At 38.9% G+C, this 19,889-nt stretch overlaps 1 protein-coding gene across 6 annotated transcripts in view; it reads left to right on the top strand.

Moving 5' to 3' along the window:
• The first annotated feature begins 3,209 nt into the window (after nt 1-3,209).
• Nucleotides 3,210-19,889, top strand: part of ATL2 (atlastin GTPase 2) — a 77,467-nt gene continuing 60,787 nt past the window's right edge. For 2 of the 6 annotated variants that reach the window (XM_019942826.3, XM_019942828.3), the window contains exon 1: nt 3,211-3,366. In XM_019942826.3, the coding sequence (XP_019798385.1) occupies nt 3,249-3,366 (118 nt within the window). In that variant the 5' untranslated portion in view covers nt 3,211-3,248. Of the gene's footprint in view, nt 3,367-3,762; nt 3,912-3,954; nt 4,413-19,889 lie in introns of those variants that run through there. The other 4 variants (XM_019942830.3, XM_033838709.2, XM_073791439.1 and 1 more) reach the window with 4 other exon arrangements.

A 19,889-nucleotide genomic window follows, 5' to 3' on the forward strand; every position in this document is an offset into this window, starting at 1 on the left:
CTTCTCCATAGGGGTTACACCATTTTGCATTCCCAGCGAGAATGCAATGTAGGAGAGTGCCTGCATTCCCCCATACCCTTGCCAACAGAGTGTAATCGTAAGCTTTTGAATTTTTGCCAACCTGACGGGTGAGAAATGGTGTCTCAGTGTTGTTTTAATTTGCATTTCTCTTATTATGAGTAAAACTGAACCTTTTTTCATATGTTTAAGGTCCACTTTGATAATTCTTTCTGGTGAATTGCCTGTGGATGTCTTTGCCCAATTATTAACAGGATTTAAAAAATTTTAAAGTTGTTTATTTGGTAGAAATAGCTTTTAATACAATTTACATTAACTGAAAGCAGAATCCCAAAGACCTGGCTGTGGATAAGCTATGGATTCTGCCCTCCAGGAATTCACAGTCTATAAGCTGGGCTTCCCTGGTGGGGCAGTGGTTGAGAGTCCGCCTGCCGATGCAGGCGACACGGGTTCGTGCCCCGGTCTGGGAAGATCCCACATGCCGCGGAGCGGCTGGGCCCGTGAGCCATGGCCGCTGAGCCTGCGCGTCCGGAGCCTGTGCTCTGCAACGGGAGAGGCCACAACAGTGAGAGGCCCGCGTACCGAAAAAAATGAACAAAGACAAAAAGCCACAGTCTATAAGCTGAACACTGTTAGGGTGGATATGAGCATAATCTCTGGACCCAGATTGCCTGCCTTCAAATGCCAGTCCTGCCACTTAGGCAAGTTTTTCACCACTTGGTGCCTCAGTTTCTCTATCTGTAAGATGAGAATAGCATTAGCATTTACCGTTTAGGATTACTGTTAGGATTAAATGACTTACCATATGTAAAGTACTTTGAGCAGTAAACATTCCATAAATGTTGGCTATTTTAGAGCCAAGAAAATGCTCTCAATATGTTGATTTGATCCCATAAGAATCCTGTTATATAGTTATAAAAATGAGGACCTGGAAGTTTAGAAACATTAGGTGAATCAGTGGTAGAATCAGGTTGTAACCCATTCATTCATTCGTTTATTCATTCATTTATTCCACAACTATTTTTTGAGACCCTGTTATGTACTAGGCACTGGCTTAGGAGCTGGAGATATAGCCTGAACAAGACAGATATTTGAGCTCTTGGATGCTCACTTTTTTGTGCTGGGGCAGCCTGTGTGGGTGTGGAAAGAAACAAAAACCAAGGAAACCAATTTTGTCTGTCTTGTTTGTCCTTGTCTGTTCAGCACACACAACAGTGTCAAAATTCATTTGTTAAATGAAAGAATAAAGGAATAAATGACAGAGTAGTGAAAAACAAGGCTTGATGCATAGGTAGGGCCCAAATCATGAAAGGTCTTGTCAACTAGTTTGAAGAGCTTGGACTTTATCCTGAGCAGAGAAATCACATGAATAGATTTGCATCTAAGAAAACTCAAGCCAGTCTGTGTGGAGGACCCACAGGAGAAGGGGGAACAGCAGGGAGGTTGATGTAATAAGTCCAGTGGGAGATAATGGGGTCTGAATCAAGAGGGAAGCTGAGGGGATGGAGAGGAGATGAGCTGGAGGGAAATTTTGAAGTCAGAATTGACTTCACTGGGACTTGATGGGTGTAGAGGGAGGGAGAAGTCTGCAGTAACACTGAGGTTTCACTGTGATAAGAAATTGAAGAGGGATGGCTGACGGGGGAAAATGGAGGAAGGCCTTTTAAACATAGGGATTTGAGGTGACCATGGGACAACGCTCAATCTCTTGACTGTATTTGCGTTTGGCTTCTTTACACTCCTTGGAGTCAGGAGATTTGGACCTGTCAGGGCACTGTAGTAGCATATGGGATAAACTGTCTGATAGTGGAACGGACACTGGTTAGGAGGTCACTTGACTAGTAGTGCAGCCTTAACCCTCTGGGGGTCCCTAATGGGGTGTGCTCAGGGCTAAGTTAACTGCTAACTTGTAACTGGAAGTTTATTCTTTGATGGCAAAAATACTCATCTTTGCATCTTGTCTCACACCTTAGATGATACCCTGCATAAAGCAGACTGTGGCAATATTAAATAGATGCCTCATAGGGAGATTATGAAAGGAAATCCATCATCAAGCAGGGCTTATGGCTTGGGGCTTAGGTTGTCCCGGGGCATCAAACCAGGATGCAGGGACTTAGGAAGTCCGGGAGGAGTTCCAAATCCCTTTCCATTAATACAGAAAACAGATGAATAAACAGCCCCCAAAACCCCTCTAGAATGGCACCTTGCAAGCTTTGGTGACACACAGTGCTTTTCTAGAGGTCATGCTGGATGAAAGTCTGTGAGAAGACCTGCACAAGGCAGCGGTTTGGACACCTGGACACATGCCTTTACCAGAGAGAAGGAACTTCTAGTGCAGCTGGTGATAATGGAAAAAATCCAAAAGAATAGGGGCCATGTTTCACAGAAGCTTCCACAGGCAGATAGTTATTTTTAAAAGTGACCTGAACTTTCTATAGGATGTCACTGGATCCCCACAAGAAGGTTCATCACAGTTAGGAAAGGACCAGCTACAATTCATTTTCTGATTAGAGTGCTTTCTGGTTTGAACCTGTAAGGGGCTAGGAGCAGCAGGGGAAGGGTATGCACAGTAAGAAGACAGGAGGAGGGCCTCATAAGTAGAAGGAAGCTATGCCAAACAAAGCATAGGATGGTCTCTAGATGGGAAACAATATTAGAGACCTGTGCAAAGAAAGATCAAAAGGAAAAGCAGGGCACCAGCAATAGCTTGGGAGCGCGGGGCGGGGGGGGTAGCGAAGGAGGGAGGGGGGAGAATAGCAGAGGAGGAGGTAAAAAGGAGAGAAGGAAAGGAGCATGAAAGCAACCTCACGTGCAGTGCACGAGTCAACGATTATGGAGAAGAGCTGCAAAGAGAATTGGGTTACTCGATTGGGAAGGAGGGACTTGGTTCTCTGGAGAGCCCTTCGGTTTTTACACAGACCCGCTCAGCGCTAAGGGGGTGTGGTCCTGGGCTTACGGCGGTAGGAGTGTGAGACGATTGCGGTGGGGGCGCCGCCCAATTACTCCCCAAGGTGGAAGCCTGGGAAAACCGAGCGGCAGGCTGCAAGGCAAGCAGGGCGGAGGCGGAGCGAGGGCGCCGAGGGGCGGGACGAGGGAGGGCGTGGGGAGGAAAAGGAGGCCCTGGTGAGGGCGGCACTAGGACCCGCCGGCGCCCCGCCGGCTCCCGGGAGGTTGATAAAGCGGCGGCGGCGTTTGACGTCAGTGGGGAGTTAATTTTAAATCGGTACAAGATGGCGGAGGGGGACGAGGCAGCGCGGAGGCAGCAGTCGCACGAGGGGCTGCGGCGCCGGAGGCGAACCAGCGACCCAAACACCGGGGTTAACCACGTCTCGTCCACAACCCTCCTAGGTACGGGCCGGCGAGGTGTAGGCTGTAGGGCCCGGGTGGGGAGAGGGCGCGGGCCGCTCGGGCTCGCTGGCACCGGCCGCAGGCTGTAGGGTCGTCGTCCGCCGCTGGCTCGGCTCTCCTCCAGCCGCCGCGTCTGGCCGCCGCGCCTAGCCCCCGCCGCGCCCCCGCCGCGCCCCCGAGCTCTCGCGGCGCGCGGCCTGAAAGGGCGGTCCTCCGGCCGCGGCTCCCGCAGCTGTCGGGTGCACGGGCGGCGCGCGCGTCTGCGCCCGGCCCGGCCCCCTGCCTTCCCGCCCGCCGCGTGGCTGTAGCGGCGTCCTTCCCCCCAGAGGGGGCGGCCTGGAGCAGGGGTCGCAGACCCGGGGCGCGGGGAGGTTGGCGGTGGCGCGGGGAGGTCCTAGGGAGCTCCGGGCGACCTGTCACCCGGCCGGCACTCGCTGTTCTCTGTCCTTCGCGCGGAAAGGGAGGAAGGGTTAACCAGGTCGTGATGGGCCCAGCAGAGGAGGAGGACGCGCAGCTCGCGGGGGGAGGAGACACCTCGCTGCCAGGTTGGAAGGTTCTCCAGACACCCTTCCAGGAGGGAACCGCGGTCCGCAGGCCAGGGTTGTGTCTGGGGGCTCGGATTCCGGGGACCCTCGGTTGCCGAACCCATTCATGCGGATAGCGCGTGTTTAGGATGCAAGTTCAGATTTAATTGTCAAAACTGGGGTTATGAGCTGTTTACTAATATTGAGATCACAGTAAGGCCCGATCGGACTGAAAGTGTCGGTGGTGTGAAGTCACCTGATCCTTCGCTCCCCGGTTTTGCTGAATGTGAGCTCCTACTGTACGTGTACAAGGAGCGCCCCTGCCCCCTGGAAGACGCATTTGCCTTGGCGGCGGAGTGTTGTGTGTCCCTCTCACTCACAACGCCCTATTTTTAGGAGTTTAGCATTTGATCCTTCACTGTGGTGTGAATTGAACGCCTGAAATCCTGATTGAGAATTTTGATGTTACTTAAAGACATAAAGTTTTTCCAAGGCTTATAAATAGTAAAAGCCTACGGTTAGGTAAGTATGGCCATGGCATAGATAAGAGTTTATTAACTATACTAAGTATGAACTGTGTTTTTCAAATTTCTCTCCACAGTCTGATAAAGGTTTTGTGAGGTAAAATGTAAAACATTTTGATAAAAGACTCACTTTAAAAGAAAAGTTTATGTGAAATGTACTTCGTCATTCATGGTAGACCTTGGACGTGTGGAACGTATGTCAGAGGTGATGACAAACTGTAAGTTTTGCTAAGGGAAAAAGAACAGGAAATAAAGCTGATTTTATTATTGCTTGCCAACCAAAGCACTTGACAGAACTGTTTACACAGAAGAAAATGCTGCCAGAGGAGAGAGGTTTGCCTTAGACCTATTCTGGTTGGAATTCTCAAGTAATAAGTTGTTCTGGAATGCTGATGGATTGGTTAATTTAGCTCTTTTGGACCCTGGAGAGGGAGGGTTGTGCGTATTTATTTACTTATCTACTTATGCCGTTTTAGATGTAGTTTCAAAGCGTTTTACGTGTTTGCCTTATTAGGAAAAGCATTGCTTTATGACTCAGGGTTATGAACATCGTTTTTAGGCTGTGGCACAGTGAGAAGAGATGCTATTCTTTTTTTAATTAATTAATTTATTTATTTATTGGCCGAGTTGGGTCTTTGTTGCTGCGTGTGGGCTTTCTCTAGTTGCGGCGAGGGGGGCTACTCTTCATTGTGGTGGTGGGCTTCTCATTGCGGTGGCTTCTCTCGTTGTGGAGCACGGGCTCTAGAGCGCAGCCTCAGTAGTTGTGGCGCACAGGCTTAGTTGCTCTGCGGCATGTGGGATCGTCCCGGACCAGGACTCAAACCCATGTCCCCTGCATTGGCAAGCAGATTCTTAACTACTGCGCCACCGGGGAAGCCCCAAGATGCTATTCTTAAGATTTGATAAATAGGGGTCATCATTTATTAAATGCTCCGTCTGCTACTCACAGGTTTTTTCTTTGTGTGTGTGTGTGGAGTTAGTCCTTCACTTGATAGCCATTCCTATCAAACGACTGCCTAAAATAGTCCCTTTCCCTGCTCATTTGCTCTGAGTCACCCATTAATACATTAAAAACCAAGTGAACTTTTTGAGATTTGTGTTTAAAGTAAGAGCAAACAGGCTGTGAATGAGTAGGGACTCATCTGATTTTGGCTGTAGAAACTCTTTGTCTCCCTCTGCTTTCTGGATAAAGTCATAAGAGTTGAGTTGGGGTGAGTCAGGTGCCACTCTAGTAGTTTAGTCTTAGGAAGATGCTTTGTGTCTCTTAAAGAGAAGTGCTTACGCTTTCTAGGGTTATATTGTAAGACCTTTATAAAGCACTTATGAACTCTTCTATTCTAATGACTTTGTCGGATGCTAAGAATCTGTGGATGTGATTAAGTATTTAGTAAAGTGTTTTGAAATCCTTTGAAATTCTTTATTTGGGGAAGAAAGAGCTTCCTTACAGTAAAGAGGTACTTATTATAGGGCAAATAAACCATGAGTTAAAATGAGATTCTGGCCTTAAGTCCAAGGCACCTATTTTCGGATTCATTTTTAGTTTACCTCTGTGTTTTAACTTTAGGATAAAGTTTTTGAGTATTCACAAGTGAAAGTAACTTTCTTGAAATTGTTAGACTGTTTCCAAAATTGTGTCTTTTCCATTCATCTGCTATTAAGCAGCTGCTAAGAGTATACCTGGAGGACTGTCATGTAGTTTGATGCTGGAGTTCAAGACATATTTAAAATTGTGAGACCTAGTAGTAAGATACATTTTAAAAAGTTGTTTATGCTCAATTGGAAGAGCTTTTTGACACACAGGATTGTAAGCAAAACTGTTTGGCAGGCTGTCAAAGAGCCAGAAACGTAAGGGATGGGAATAGAAGTTAAACTTTTTTGTAATAGTGATTTATAGCTTTACAGAAGGAGTTTTTTCCAGAGTGGGTGCAGGGAAACAGTTTTTCTTTTTTTCTTTTTTTTTTTAAGTGTAAACATATTCTGATTGTCTAGCCATTTTAGGGTTGTATTGTTTACTCTCTTGGGTATTATTTAACTTAAGGAAGAGAGATGTGAATATAGAATAACTAAACTTGATCCCCCAATTAATTCATTACTCATGTAAGTTTCTTCCTATCCTTTACTCTTTTTCACCACCCATTATACAGAAGAACTATTGAGGGTTTTCTTCATAGCTTTAAAAGTGGATATCCAGAAAAAAAGACCAACCTGAAAATATGTCAGTAGGATAATAGTTGATACTTTATAAAGCACTTTAAACACCTTGCTTTGATTTTATTCTTAAAACCTTCCTGTGAGGGAATTAAGTTATTCCCATTGAAGGGAGTGATTGTGACTGGTCTACAGTCACAGAAACTACTCAGAGGTACTCTTACTGCTCCTCACCAGACTTGGAGGAGGGTAGGGCCTTTCTTCATTGCAAATTATTACATATCATTAGAGATGACTGGGTAAAACTTTGTTGAATGAAGTCTGAAATCATACTAATGAGAAGATGGGACAGTTAAAAAGTAAAGATAGGGCGGGTCACTAAGTGGAGTGGGAAATTTTAAAGTAGGAAGGCAAAAGACGGATACTGTAGAAGGAAGTAGAAGAATTAATAAAGTAGGCTTTGGGGTTAATCTGGGCAATACAAGTAGAATCTAGGGGATTCCCTTGCTAAGGTACCAGTTTAATAAAATTATTTGTATAACTTGTATTTCTGTGATTGGCATCAAAATAAGCAGTAACTAATAACTTGGGGAAATGTGTAAGTGATGTTATTTATCTAGGCTCTGTAGCACATTTTACCTGTTTATTGTGTAATACTCTGATTGTGGGGGTAGTGTTTCTTTAATCACAGGGAATCAAGATCGTGTAGTGGAAAAAGAATGAGGAATCAAAAGCTGAGTGACTTGGTTTAAACTCTGAGCTTGAAACCCCTCACATACAGTAGTGATGATAATCCCATAAGGGCTGTAGGGGGAACAAATGTGGTGATAGGGTACAAGTGTTTTTTAAATTGTAGAGCTGTGTGTAAGACACAGTAATATATATGTAAGATGTGCCAGTTTGACTGCTTGTTCTATTTTTTATATATATATATATATATATATATATTTTTTTTTTTTTGCAATCAGAAAGTCTCTTCTAATTTTTTTTCCCTATAATATGGACAAAGGTTTAATGTGGGTGAGGATGGTGGGTAAATTTTTAACTTTATCTGTAAAATGCTGATAACGTGTTCATGATTAGAGTTATTGTATTAAATGTGATTAAAATGCTTAACCCAATGGCAAACATTCTATTTCATGGTACTTACTACTATAATATGTGGTTATTTAAGAGATTTTGAACTAAACATTTAATTTTTAAAATAAGTGATTTAAAAGGTCTCTTCAGTTTTTTTTTTTTTTAAAGAAGATGTTGGGGGTAGGAGTTTATTAATTAATTAATTATTTTTTGCTGTGTTGGGTCTTAGTTTCTGTGCGAGGGCTTTCTCTAGTTGTGGCAAGTGGGGGCCACTCTTCATCGCGGTGCGGGGGTCTCTCACTATCGTGGCCTCTCTTGTTGCGGAGCACAGGCTCCAGACGTGCAGGCTCAGTAGTTGTGGCTCACAGGCCTAGCTGCTCTGCGGCATGTGGGATCCTCCCAGACCAGGGCTCGAACCCGTGTCCCTTGCATTAGCAGGCAGATTCTCAACTACTGCGCCACCAGGGAAGTCCGTTTTGTTCAGTTTTTATAAGATAAAAACAAGCATTCATGCTTCTCAGCTATCTTTATTTTAATAAACTTTCATTTTAGAGAATCATTTACTCATGTGGCAAAATAGTCTTTCAGTTACGGGATTCAATGTGAATTAATTTCTTAGTTAAGGTCATGGCAGTTTTCCAGTAGAGCACATTGGGTTTTCAAACAGTAAAGGTACAAAATCTAATTTACGTCTCTTATGCACAAGAATGCCTAAAAAAGTGATTGACTTGAAACCACACTAATCGTGAATCCCATAAAAAGCTTTTTTTCCCCTTCATGTAATAGTCATTTATAGAAGAGTCATGGGTAGTGATAAGAACATACTTATTTTAACTAAAGACTTAATTTTGAGTACTGTAAACTTCCTATGGCCTTCAGAATGGAATAACATTTTTTCCTTCCTGATGGTTAATATCTACCCTAGCAAGCTTGTAGGTCTTTTTTTGGGTTATTAAATAGATAATAATCTATGAAGGCACTTTAGAAACTTTAAAGCCTTCTACAAAGAAACTCTGTAAAGGGGGTGAAATTGGCACATTCAGCGAGCTGCTCTTTTTGTATTTGAATGAATGGGTTTATGAGATATTAAAAGCTGGATTAAGTTCACTTTTATTGAAATGGTGGGGGGGAAGTTGAATTTTGAATGATAAGTTGGAGAGAAATTTTGACACGAAAATCACCCCTCTTCTTAGTTTTTTTGACAAAAACAGTTATTAATCATCAGAAAATGCTGTTTTATAGCCCTTTAATTTTAAGATAGATTTGACAATGTGAGCAGGCTATGTGGAATTTTTGTTTAGAGTCAAGAAGCTTTTTATTGCATACACTTGGATATTGTTTCTCAAAAAATTCTGAAGTAGGCTAAAAGTCCTTGTGAAGGTTGAGCAATGTACCAGATAACAAATGTCTTACAACTGGATATTAAGACAGAAATTTACTGCCTTTTAAGTTACAGCTAAACTTGTGATTTAACAGGACTTGTGATCACAGCTCTTAACCTAATTGAGTAATATGGTAATTTATGCTTTGTTATAAAAGTTTAAAATTTAATTCCAAAAGCAGTAAATCTTTGTAGACACTTTGGAAAATACAAGTAAAGGAAAAAAGAAGAGAGTAGAAATCATACCAACTAGTGGTAACCACTGCTAACATTTTAGTATACATCCTTTTTAAAATGCATAGTTTAATTTTTCCTAGATTAGGATCTTACTGTAATTTTGTAATTTACTTTTTCATTTCATATTGTATTTCTCTATATGATTAAATCTCTACAACATGATTTTTTAAATGGCATTATTCTACTACTTAACTAATCTTCCTTTTGGTTATGGAATTGTTTCTCGTGAATAATGCTAGCTAAGCATCTTTATAGATAAACCTTGACCTATAGGGTAAGGTCTTAAAAGTAGATTCCTGGGTCAGATGGCCTGTACATTTTCAAAATTGAAGACACGCATCAGCAAATCCATTCAAAAAGGTTGTATCCATTTATTCTGTCTCCATTAAGGTTAGATTTGTGCTTGTTCACAAGTGGGTGTTAATTAAAAATAAATGCCAACACATAGGAAAAATGGGGATCTCACTGTTTGTTTCATTTGCATTTCTTCAATTACAGTTGATGTTGAAATTTTAATATGGTAATTGAACGTGAATTCTTTTTTAAATTGCATTTTTGTATTCTTTGACCAGCTCTCAGTGTTTCTCTTATCTTTGTGAAAACTCTTTTGTATACAAGAAATTCTTTTTTACGTCTGTTTTTTAACAAACATATGAATAGTATGTTTTAAAAATGGTATATTTATTATTATATTTATTATTTTAAAAATAGTATACTAGTATATAAAAAATAGAATAGTTTGTTTTAAAAAATATTTAAAATGGTTCCATATGGGTGTTTTTCTTAAATAAATTGGCAACTCTCAACTTATTAACTTAGTGCTAGTCTCTTTTGAATATTTAGGTATGCTGTTGGGAGTTTCTTTTCTCTTTTTCTGTTTTTATTGTTTTAAATTCTTTGTGAGATGTTGAATATTTATTACTGTCTCTTTATAATGCCAGAGTATGGGCATCTGCTTCAGTGCCCAGTAGTGTGGTAGAAGTTTCCAAGCTGAGGAGCTGGGTTCAAATCACCACCACCACCAAGCTTTGGCTTCCTTAACAAAAAAATCTACTTTAGAAATTTAAGGTTAAAAGATAATGTCTTAAAACACCTGACGTGTATTGAGCGTACAAAGGAAGTTATTCCTTCTCAAGGGTAAAGGAGAACGTGAAGGGGCTGAGATTAGTTTTCTTTTGGGAGTAAAGAGATGGAGTAGGACAGGCAGATGGAGGACCATACTTGGACAAAGAACTACCTTTTTTGTCCCCTTGATGTTATGTTGCTGTATTGAGCACCTACCTTGTAAAAGGGCTTCTTCTCTGTTGCTTGTAATTAATACCTACGTAGAAAAGTGTAGAACAGATCCCTGTTTCTAAGCTTTTATGTAGATGGGAGATCAGATAGACCTTATGCATATTTGTGAGTAAAGTTTATCATTAAGTTTATAATTTCAGAAGTAGAAAGTAATGTGTGTGAATATTGTTGAGCAAGACTTCATGGGGGAGGTTGGGCTTATCAATCCTTGAAGAATGGGTGGGTCTTAGCAGAGTTTGTAGGATATACCACTTGTTTGAAGATAGAAAGATAGGCAGTATGTTGGGAAGCTTTAGTTAAAGCCCTTGTTCCTGCTTTCTAAGAATATTTCTAAAAGGGATGCTTAAAAAGTATTTGAAAGCAATTAGATGAAACAATTGAAAAATCAAATGTGTTAGAGCATGTTTACTAAAAAAAGGAATATGAGTTTTCCTGTAGCCAAGTAGAGCAAAGAATTGATTTAAATAACTGAATAATTCCTAGAAAAACTGAATAGTCCCCCAAATGTGACTAAAAACTGTAAAGATGTGTGTTCCCTGCCCCTATTTTTGAGCACAAGGAGTCCTGACACGTACTCTAAAATTGCCAAACTTAGGAAAGGACAAAAGCAGAGTATAGTGAGAACCTCTGACTCTCTTATCCCATTTGTTTTTTTCAAATTAGTCACATTTTATCTAGCTGGAAGGATGTTTATTTGTCTCTTTTTGGCACTATTTCTTTTTTACAACTGCTCTCTTAGTAGGAATTTTGCCTGTATTGAGCCAAGGTTGGGATTTGAGTATATGCTCTACTTTTCTTTCCTTCTTTTTTAAACTGCAGCTGTAACAAGTCATTTGAGGTTGAGAGCTGGAGCAAAGTGGAACTTAGTGTCTTATTTCCAGAGTCTTGGCAGATACCTATTTGAGATTTGTCATGAAAACGCTATTCTAAATTTAAACTTGTATGTATTTTTTAAAAAAATAACTCCTTTGTTAACTGGTTATCCCAAATTTCAATAGCTCTTCTATGAGTTTAATATCTTTTAACTTACTACAGAGTTAATTTGGGGGCCACAAAGAGAATGGTTAAACTATTTGCCTAAATCGAGGCAACGTATGTACTCTGGTTTTGTTGGATTCCCGATTGCTGTGTTACAAAACCTTGGAGTCAATACCAACAATACTTTTGGAAGTGGAAATTTAGTACATTGTCGCTTTATAAAGACCTATAGAAAATAGAATGTATACGGAATAATTTAGTGTTATCTGTTGCCTACTCCAAAGAAGGATGTTGAACTAGCTAGCTCTTGCATGCATCGCTTTCTATTTTTACTGTCACATCTTGACTTTGGGCTTTTCACCTTACATTCAGGCTCTTCCATTTGCCTTATATCTGATTTCCCTGTTTTTAGACTCTCATTATACTTCTTACTCACTCATCACTTTCAGTTTATCTCTGCAGCACAGCTTTGATCCTATCACTCTGCTTCAGAATTTTCCATGGCTCTCCTCAGGATAATGCCTAGCATTCTTAGCCTAAACTTTTAAGGTTAGCTTAATCTGAGTCTCATGGATACAGCCTTCTCCAGGGTGTCTTCACTGATAACCCTAGTTTAAATAATCCAATATAGCTCTTTTTCTTTGTACTGTCCTTTTATACTTGTTTGTGTCAGAACTTTGAGAGTAAGGACTATTAGTAGCAAATTGTACTACTTTAGTATCTAGCATAGTGCCTTGCTCTCTGATTACTAGTTTGAAGTAGGTACGGTGGGGAACCTTCCTCAATTCATGACACATTGTATAGGTGTACTGAGCCTTGTTGGAATCAGTGAATATGAAACGAGTTGCACATTTATTTACATATATATGCATATCTTACTAAATATGGGAAAGTATAATTTTATTGCATCTTATGTTTTAAAAGTCTGCAATTTTAAAACCTGCCCTTCTACATAGCTTATGAAGAAAAAATTGTTTCCCAAATGTTGGGGGACTGTATAAATGATTTGCTGACTATAAATCATTAAGTTTTGACAAGGAGATTTTTGGAAAAAATAAAGAGAAAAATAGCTGTTGCCAAGATTTGTTATAAAGATGTGAAATAAACTTCTCTGCTTTTAAACAAACTGTATTTTTGTTAACTTTTTTAAGCTCTCTAAAAATCTTGAGCACATAAGAATTCACTTCTGAGTTTAACGAACGTGCATAATTGGAAAATGATGGATCTGACAATTACAAAGACCTGGGTGTACGTCGTGATCCGATTACTTACAAAATGTTAAATTTTGTTTAAGCACACTGCTTAATCTAAACCTCAGTGTCCTCCTTTATACAAATAAGGAAACTCTTAGCTAATCCCACAAAGTGATTTTGAGGATTATATAGTCATTAGTATAGAGTAAGCACTCTAAGTGTTTTTCTCTCTTCTATAGTAAAAGGAACAACACCTAAAATTATTTCATACAATAAATTATTTCAAGGAATGAGAAAGTTCCTAATAATGTTTTCACCTCTTCTCCCAGATAGCCACTTCTTTCAGTTCTCTGTTCAAATGTTTCCTTATTAGAGAAGGCTTGCCTGAATGTTCTTTTGTAAAATGGCAACCCCGGCTTTCATTTCCCTTAACCTGTTTTATTTTTCTCTGTAGCACTTAACACCAGCTGATGTCATATATTTGTTTTCTATCTCCTCACCTTTTGGATGTAATAAATTCCTAAGGGAAGGATTTTCTTTGTTGTTTATTTTGTTTGATACCGAATCTGCAGTTCTTAGAACCATGTTATAGGTGTTCAGTGAATATTGAAGGAATAAAGGCTTATGCATCCCCACCTCTAGTCCTTTCACCCCTGCATCAGAATTGCCTTGGTGGTTGTTAGTGGGGTGCTTGTTACAGATGTAGATTCCTGGACCCCGTATCTGAGCTGAATCAACTTTGGAGATGAGAATCAAGTCTGTATTCCAAACAAGCCACCCAGGTGGTTCTTTTAAGCTTTAGTGCATGGGACTAACTGTTTTACGGTGTGGCTGGAGCTTATTAAATATTGACAGTATAACTTGGTTTCAGACCCATGTATAATTAAATTTCAGATGAATCAGCTATTCTGTAGCAAACATTTTTTTTTCCTGTTGCTATGTCAAGGAATAGTTATGTATTTTTGTAGTTTTGATTATTTTGGTTACTCTAGTTTTTGTCCAGAAATCCAGTTTAATCCAGACCTTAAAATCTCAAATACAGGATGCTTATCAGTCCACCTTTCCCAAACAAAACCAAACCCTTTAAACCCATACATAATCTGTACTTGTTATTTTTTACTCATAAGAATAGATGAGCTAATATCAGGGATTTACTTTAAGTGATAAGCATCATTTAAAAATATGGACTGATTTGTATCTTCTTTCTATGGCTATACCACTGGGGAACAAAGATTGATCTTTATAAGAATTATCCTGTAACGTTGAAAGGCAGTTTGGTATAGAGGAAACAGCATGGGCTTAATAAAAAGACTTAAATAGAAATCTTGATTCCTTTACTACTTTTTAGCTGTAGAATCTTGGAAGAATTTTTTTTTTTAAACTTCTTTGAATTTCTTCTCTGAAATGGGGATAATTGCTAAGTCACAGTGTTGTTGAGAGGATTCCTTTCACAGTGCCCAGCATAAAGTTATAGAGTCATTCAATAAATAGGTTCCTTTCCTATGGAAGTAAATTCTTAAGCAACTTAAAATACTTCATTAGAAACAATTGTAATGTATTTCAAACTTACAAAAATGACAGAGGAAAATATAATAGATGCCCAAGTGCCCATTGCATAGATCTAATACATAATATTTGCCATATTTGTTTTGAATCCTTTTTTTAAAAGAAATAAAATGTTACTGTACAGTTAGTGTTCTCCTGACATCTTTCTTTTTTCCTCTTCCCTCCCTCCTTAGATATACACCTATCTTGAAGTTAGTATGTATGTTTCCTGATTTTTTAATAGTCCTATAATATATATATTTATCTTTTTCCATAAACAATATATGGTATAGTGCTATATTTAAAAATTTTTAGAAAGTGGCTCAAACTATGTATTTGTGGCTTGATTTGTTTTTTCATTCAACATTGGTTTTGAGTTTTATCTATGTGTACACATTTAATCGTATTCATTAATTTTAATTCTCTATTTCATGGTTTATTTATCTGTGGATATTTAGGTTCCAATTTTTTTTTTTTTTTTGCAGTTACAAACAATACTTCAGTGAACAAGGAACCTTGTCTCTTCTGTGCATTTGTGTAGGAATTCCTCTAGCATATAAAAAACTTGTCTAAAAATTAAATTTAAAAAGTTTCAGTATTGTGTACTCTAATTCTTTAAAAATCTGGACGACAGAACAAGAGTGTGTCTCCCCACCCTTTGAAAAAAGGTACAAAAGATGTCGGACCCTTTGGGTGACTTGGGTGAGATTTTCTGCAAGACTTTCCTTTAGAAGAAAATAGAGAAGAACCTTACTGAGGACTCTAAGTTGCAGAACCTAAATATAATTTTTCTGAATTTCTGTCTTGTTGCTTAGAGTCTGCTGAGCCATTATTTATTCTATGGAGTATACTTACTTCTTATTTAAATGTATGCTTTAAGAGCTGGTTAATACTTGATGATAAACTTCGGGAAAAATATTTTGTAATCTATTTTACAATTTTCTTCATCTGTTTAGATAAATGCATAAAAGCATTTTTTTCTTCAGTATTTTTTAAATGGGAACAGCAAAGATTCTGTGACATCAGTGCTGGTTACTGTGGAAACAGTACATTTCAAGTGAAAAATGTTTGAATCTTATAGGAAAACAACTTTTTGTTTATCTCCTGATTTGATAGTAATGGAGGAAGGAAATATGAACTACATTATATGCTCTTTAAACGTATTTTTAAAGCTTGGTTATTCAGGATGGTCTTGTTGGTCAAGTGGGCAAAGCTGATGGGGGAAAGTATCTGATACCTGACATTATTAGTAGGTCTTCTGGAGTCTTTATAGTTTTTATTTTTGCAGTTTGCATCATAGTTCCAGTTTTATATGAGAGAAATTTAACTTTATAAGTTATTAATAACATTATTTTATAGGAGCAAATAGTTAAACCCTTTCTTGTAGTAGCTGCTTCTCTCCTTAAATTTTTTTGAAGTCCAAGTTTGTGTCTTTGTCAGTATTCTTATTCCAAGTGGCATCTTTTTGGGCAGGGAGAGGGAAGCCTGCTATTAAAAGCTCACCCAGGTGACCGATGATGACTCCAGAGCAAATTTGTACATTTATATTCTTAAAGTAGGGATGTCTATGTACACTGCCTCTTTTCACTTTATATAGAATCCACAGTACTTCGACTGGAGTGTTTAGTTTTGTGAGAGTATTAGCAGTCTCCTAGGAAAAATGGAGGATTATAGTTTAGCTTGAAAACTTTTTTTTCCTTCAGTGAAAACAGTAGCATCACTAGAAACTACATGAAGTAAAATAAACTGAACAATCTTTATGTACTAAATACCTGTAAAATATCATGATCCTTGGTACTCTGTTCAGAGGACAGAGGACATTGGCATCACCATGAAGTTATTTAGAAATGCAGTTTCAGGCTCCATCCCACATTTCCTGAATCAGAATATTCATTTTAACAAGATCCCCAGGTGATTCATATGCATTTTAAAAGTTTGAGAAGCACTAATGTAGAGGAAATAACATTAAATTAATAAGACCACGCCCAGTTCTCCCTCCAAACAGTGGTCTAGTCTTGTGTTTTCCTTATCTTTAAAAAGAGTGAATTTGGCTGCATAATCTCTGAAGCCCCTGTGAGTGATATATTAGATTTAATTTTAAGTATTGAGGCTAATTTTTTTTATAAACACTTTACTATGGAGAATTTCAAACACAGAAGTAGAGAGAATAGTGTAATGAACCCATTACCCACATTCAACAATTATGAACTTCAGCAATTATTAATTTATGGCCTATTGATTTTTTTAAAATTTATTTTTGGCTGTGTTGGGTCTTTGTTGCTGTGCGCAGGCATTCTCTAGTTGTGGTGAGCAGGGGCTACTCTTTGTTGTGGTGCACGGCTTCTCACTGCGGTGGCTTCTCTTGCGGAGCACGGGCTCTAGGCTCGCAGGCTTCAGTAGTTGTGGCATGTGTGCTCAGTAGTTGTGGCTCACAGGCTCTAGAGTGCAGGCTCAATAGTTGTGGTGCACGGGCTTAGTTGCTCCATGGCATGTGGGAACTTCCCGGATCAGGGCTCGAACCCACGTCCCCGGCGTTGGCAGGCGGATTCTTAACCACTGCACCACCAGGGAAGCCCTTTAGAATTCACCTTTTATATTGTTTTGCCTCTTTTTGGTTGTTGTTTATTTTGGTCGCACCGTGTGGCATGTAGGATCTTAGTTCCCGATCAGGGATCAAACCTGCTCCCCGTGCAGTGCAAGTGTGGAGTCTTAACCACTGGACCACCAGGGAAGTCCCTATGGCCTATTGTGTTTCATGTTTCCTCCCTTTCTTCCCTGGCACTTCCTTCTTTCCCTTATTATTTTGAAGCAAATCCCACACATCATGTCTTCCTCCACAAAGAGTTCAGTATGTATCTCTAAAAAATAAGTATTGTAAAACTTCATACATTTAGAACTAACATACAGGTATGCACAACGATCAAAGATCATGTTTATTGGTTGAATTTTCTTTACTCAGTTCTTTTAAATTAAAAAATAAGAAGGTAGATCTTAGAGTCAGGACATAATGGAGTTGGAAAGCAATTTAGAGATATCATTGAAATGTCCTTAATTAGCCAGTGCAATATCTTAAAGTCAAGGTGTTGAAGTGACTTCCTAAAGTTGACATGCTGGTTGGAGGTAAAGTCTAAATTAGTACCCAGGTTTATCTGGAATCAATGAGCTTCAAAGAAATATACATTTATGACTGTATGGATTATAGGATTTTGTAACGTCTGCTACCTACTATGGTGACTTGGGGTTGTGTGAGATCAGCTGAGCCAGAAGCATGTTTCCTTGAATGATTTGAGTTGGAATTGGCTGAAAGAGAAAGGTATTCGAGATTTAGAAGGTGGAAAGGGAAGCAGCAGCCATGTTTACGCTGGGAAGACTGGCTGAGACTCAAGCACTATTGTGGCTCACAGCAGGCACATTGTCACAGATCTGCTGGGTCACCTTGGTGGTGTGGGGCAATATCCGGGCCTCAGTTCTTCCAGCTCTATTGAGGCTAATTTTCAAGCATCTGTACTAGAACTTGAATGTTCTAAAATTTCTTGACATTCTAAGGAGTGTATGCATAGTCTCTTGATGCTTAAAACTTAAAACTCTTGTAGGAGTTAAAAAATGTCCCCTTCTCCAATATACAGACATATGTGTTTGAGTTATTTGTTGTCATATGTGTTTGAGTTATTTGTTTGAGTTATTTGTTGTCATATTTGTTATTTGTTATTTGTTTGAGTTATTTGTACTCTTTTAAGTACCTAGGAGCGTGATTGCTGGTTGTATGGTATGTGTTTAACTTTATATAATGTATTGCCAGAAAGTTTTTTTCAACTGATTGTATCGTTTTATACTCTCACCAGAAATATATGTGAGTGCTAGTTGTTTCCCACCAATTCTATTTTTGTCAGTCTTGTAAATTTTAGCTATTTCAGTGAGTATGTAGTGGTATATCATTGTGGTATTAATTTGTATTTCCTTAGCATCTAATGGTGTGAGTATATTTTCGTGTGCTTATTGATCATTCACGTATCTTCTTTGAAGCATCTCTTGCCCATTTAAAAATTGTTCTTATTGAGTTGTAAGAGTTCTTTATGTATTCTGAATACTGGATTTTGATTAAGGGTTTTTATGTCTATTCATGAGGGATGTTGGTCGGTAGTTTTGTTTTCTTGTAATGTCTTTGTCTGGTTTTGATATTGGGATAATTATATTGGCTTCATAAAATGAGTTGGAAAATGTTCCTTTCCTTTTTTTTCTGTAAAAGTCTGTGTAGAATTTGTATAATTTCATTCTTAAATGGTTGGTAGTTCACCAAATTTCCAGTGAAGCCATCTGGGCCTAAAGTTTTCTTTTTAGGGGTTTAATGCATTTGATTTTAAACCTGATTCTTTTCAGTTCTCCTTTCTAAGGACTGAGTATATTCTTTTAGTTAGCCAGCTAGTAATACATTTCTTAGAATAGGGTTTTTTCTTCCAGCTTTTAGGAGGCAAGAATTGATATGTGTTTAGAACTGTATTTCTGGAGAAGTGGGGTGAGGGGAGTGATGGGGTGGGTTCAGAATTTTATAGTCACTTGACCTTGTATATTTTGAAAACATTTTGTTTTGCTCCTTCACAGCACCCTCCTGCCCCTCCCAATCACTAAAATGCTGTGGAAGCAGAAGGAAGATTGAGAAGCAGTGTTCTAGAATATTTGAGAGACTTTTTCTCGCTTTTAATAGCTGTAACCTGTATCTCTATCTTTCGAACTTAGATCTACATTTCCTAATAAAGCCTTTGTTAGCTTCACCACTTTAAAAAAAAAACACACACTTACTCTTATGGAATTTTCAAATATGTACAGAAGTAAAGAGAACAACATAAAGAACCTGTGTATATACAACTCCCAAATTAAACAATTATCAATATAATGGCCACTTTGTTTTATCTATTTTCCATAGCCAGCCTCCCTACCAGACTATTTTGAAGCAAACAACAGATTGTATGAATGTTTTGTGTCTTTAAAAGATGAAAGATTTTTTAAAAACATAGCCGTGGTACTATTATCATGCTAGAAAAATAATTCCTTAATACCAAATATCCAGACTTCATATTTCCCTGATTGTTTCAAATTTGTTAATAGTTGATTTTCTTGAACAAGGCCCACACACTGCATTTGGTTGATATGGCTCTTGAGTCTCTTTCTCCCCTTTTTTACCTGCTTTCCCCCCTTTGCTCTTGCAATTTATTTGTCCAGGTTTGTTTGTCCAGTGGAATTTCCTATGTTCTAGAGTTTTCTGACTCCATCTCTGTGGTGGTGGTGAACGTGTCTCTTATCTTTCCTTTCCCATAGTTAGATCTAGAGGCTTGATCAGTTTCATGTTTTGAAAAATTTTTCCTCAGACATACATCTTTGATGGTGTCTTGTGCTTCCTGATGCATCACATCAGGAGCCACAAAACTTTTGGTTGTCTCTTTGTAATGTTAAGACTGATTGAGGAGGTTAGGCGTTAATCTAGCCATTATAATCTATCCCATCAGCTTTTCGCTCAGTAGTCTTCGTAGCCATTGTGCATTGCTGCCTTTTTGAAGTCCCCATTTCTAGGGAGTGAAGACCACCTGGATTCTCTTTATGCATGACCTTAGACCTTACTACT

This window comes from Tursiops truncatus, chromosome 14 (genome assembly GCF_011762595.2).
Source record: "Tursiops truncatus isolate mTurTru1 chromosome 14, mTurTru1.mat.Y, whole genome shotgun sequence".
Lineage (NCBI taxonomy): Eukaryota > Metazoa > Chordata > Mammalia > Artiodactyla > Delphinidae > Tursiops > Tursiops truncatus.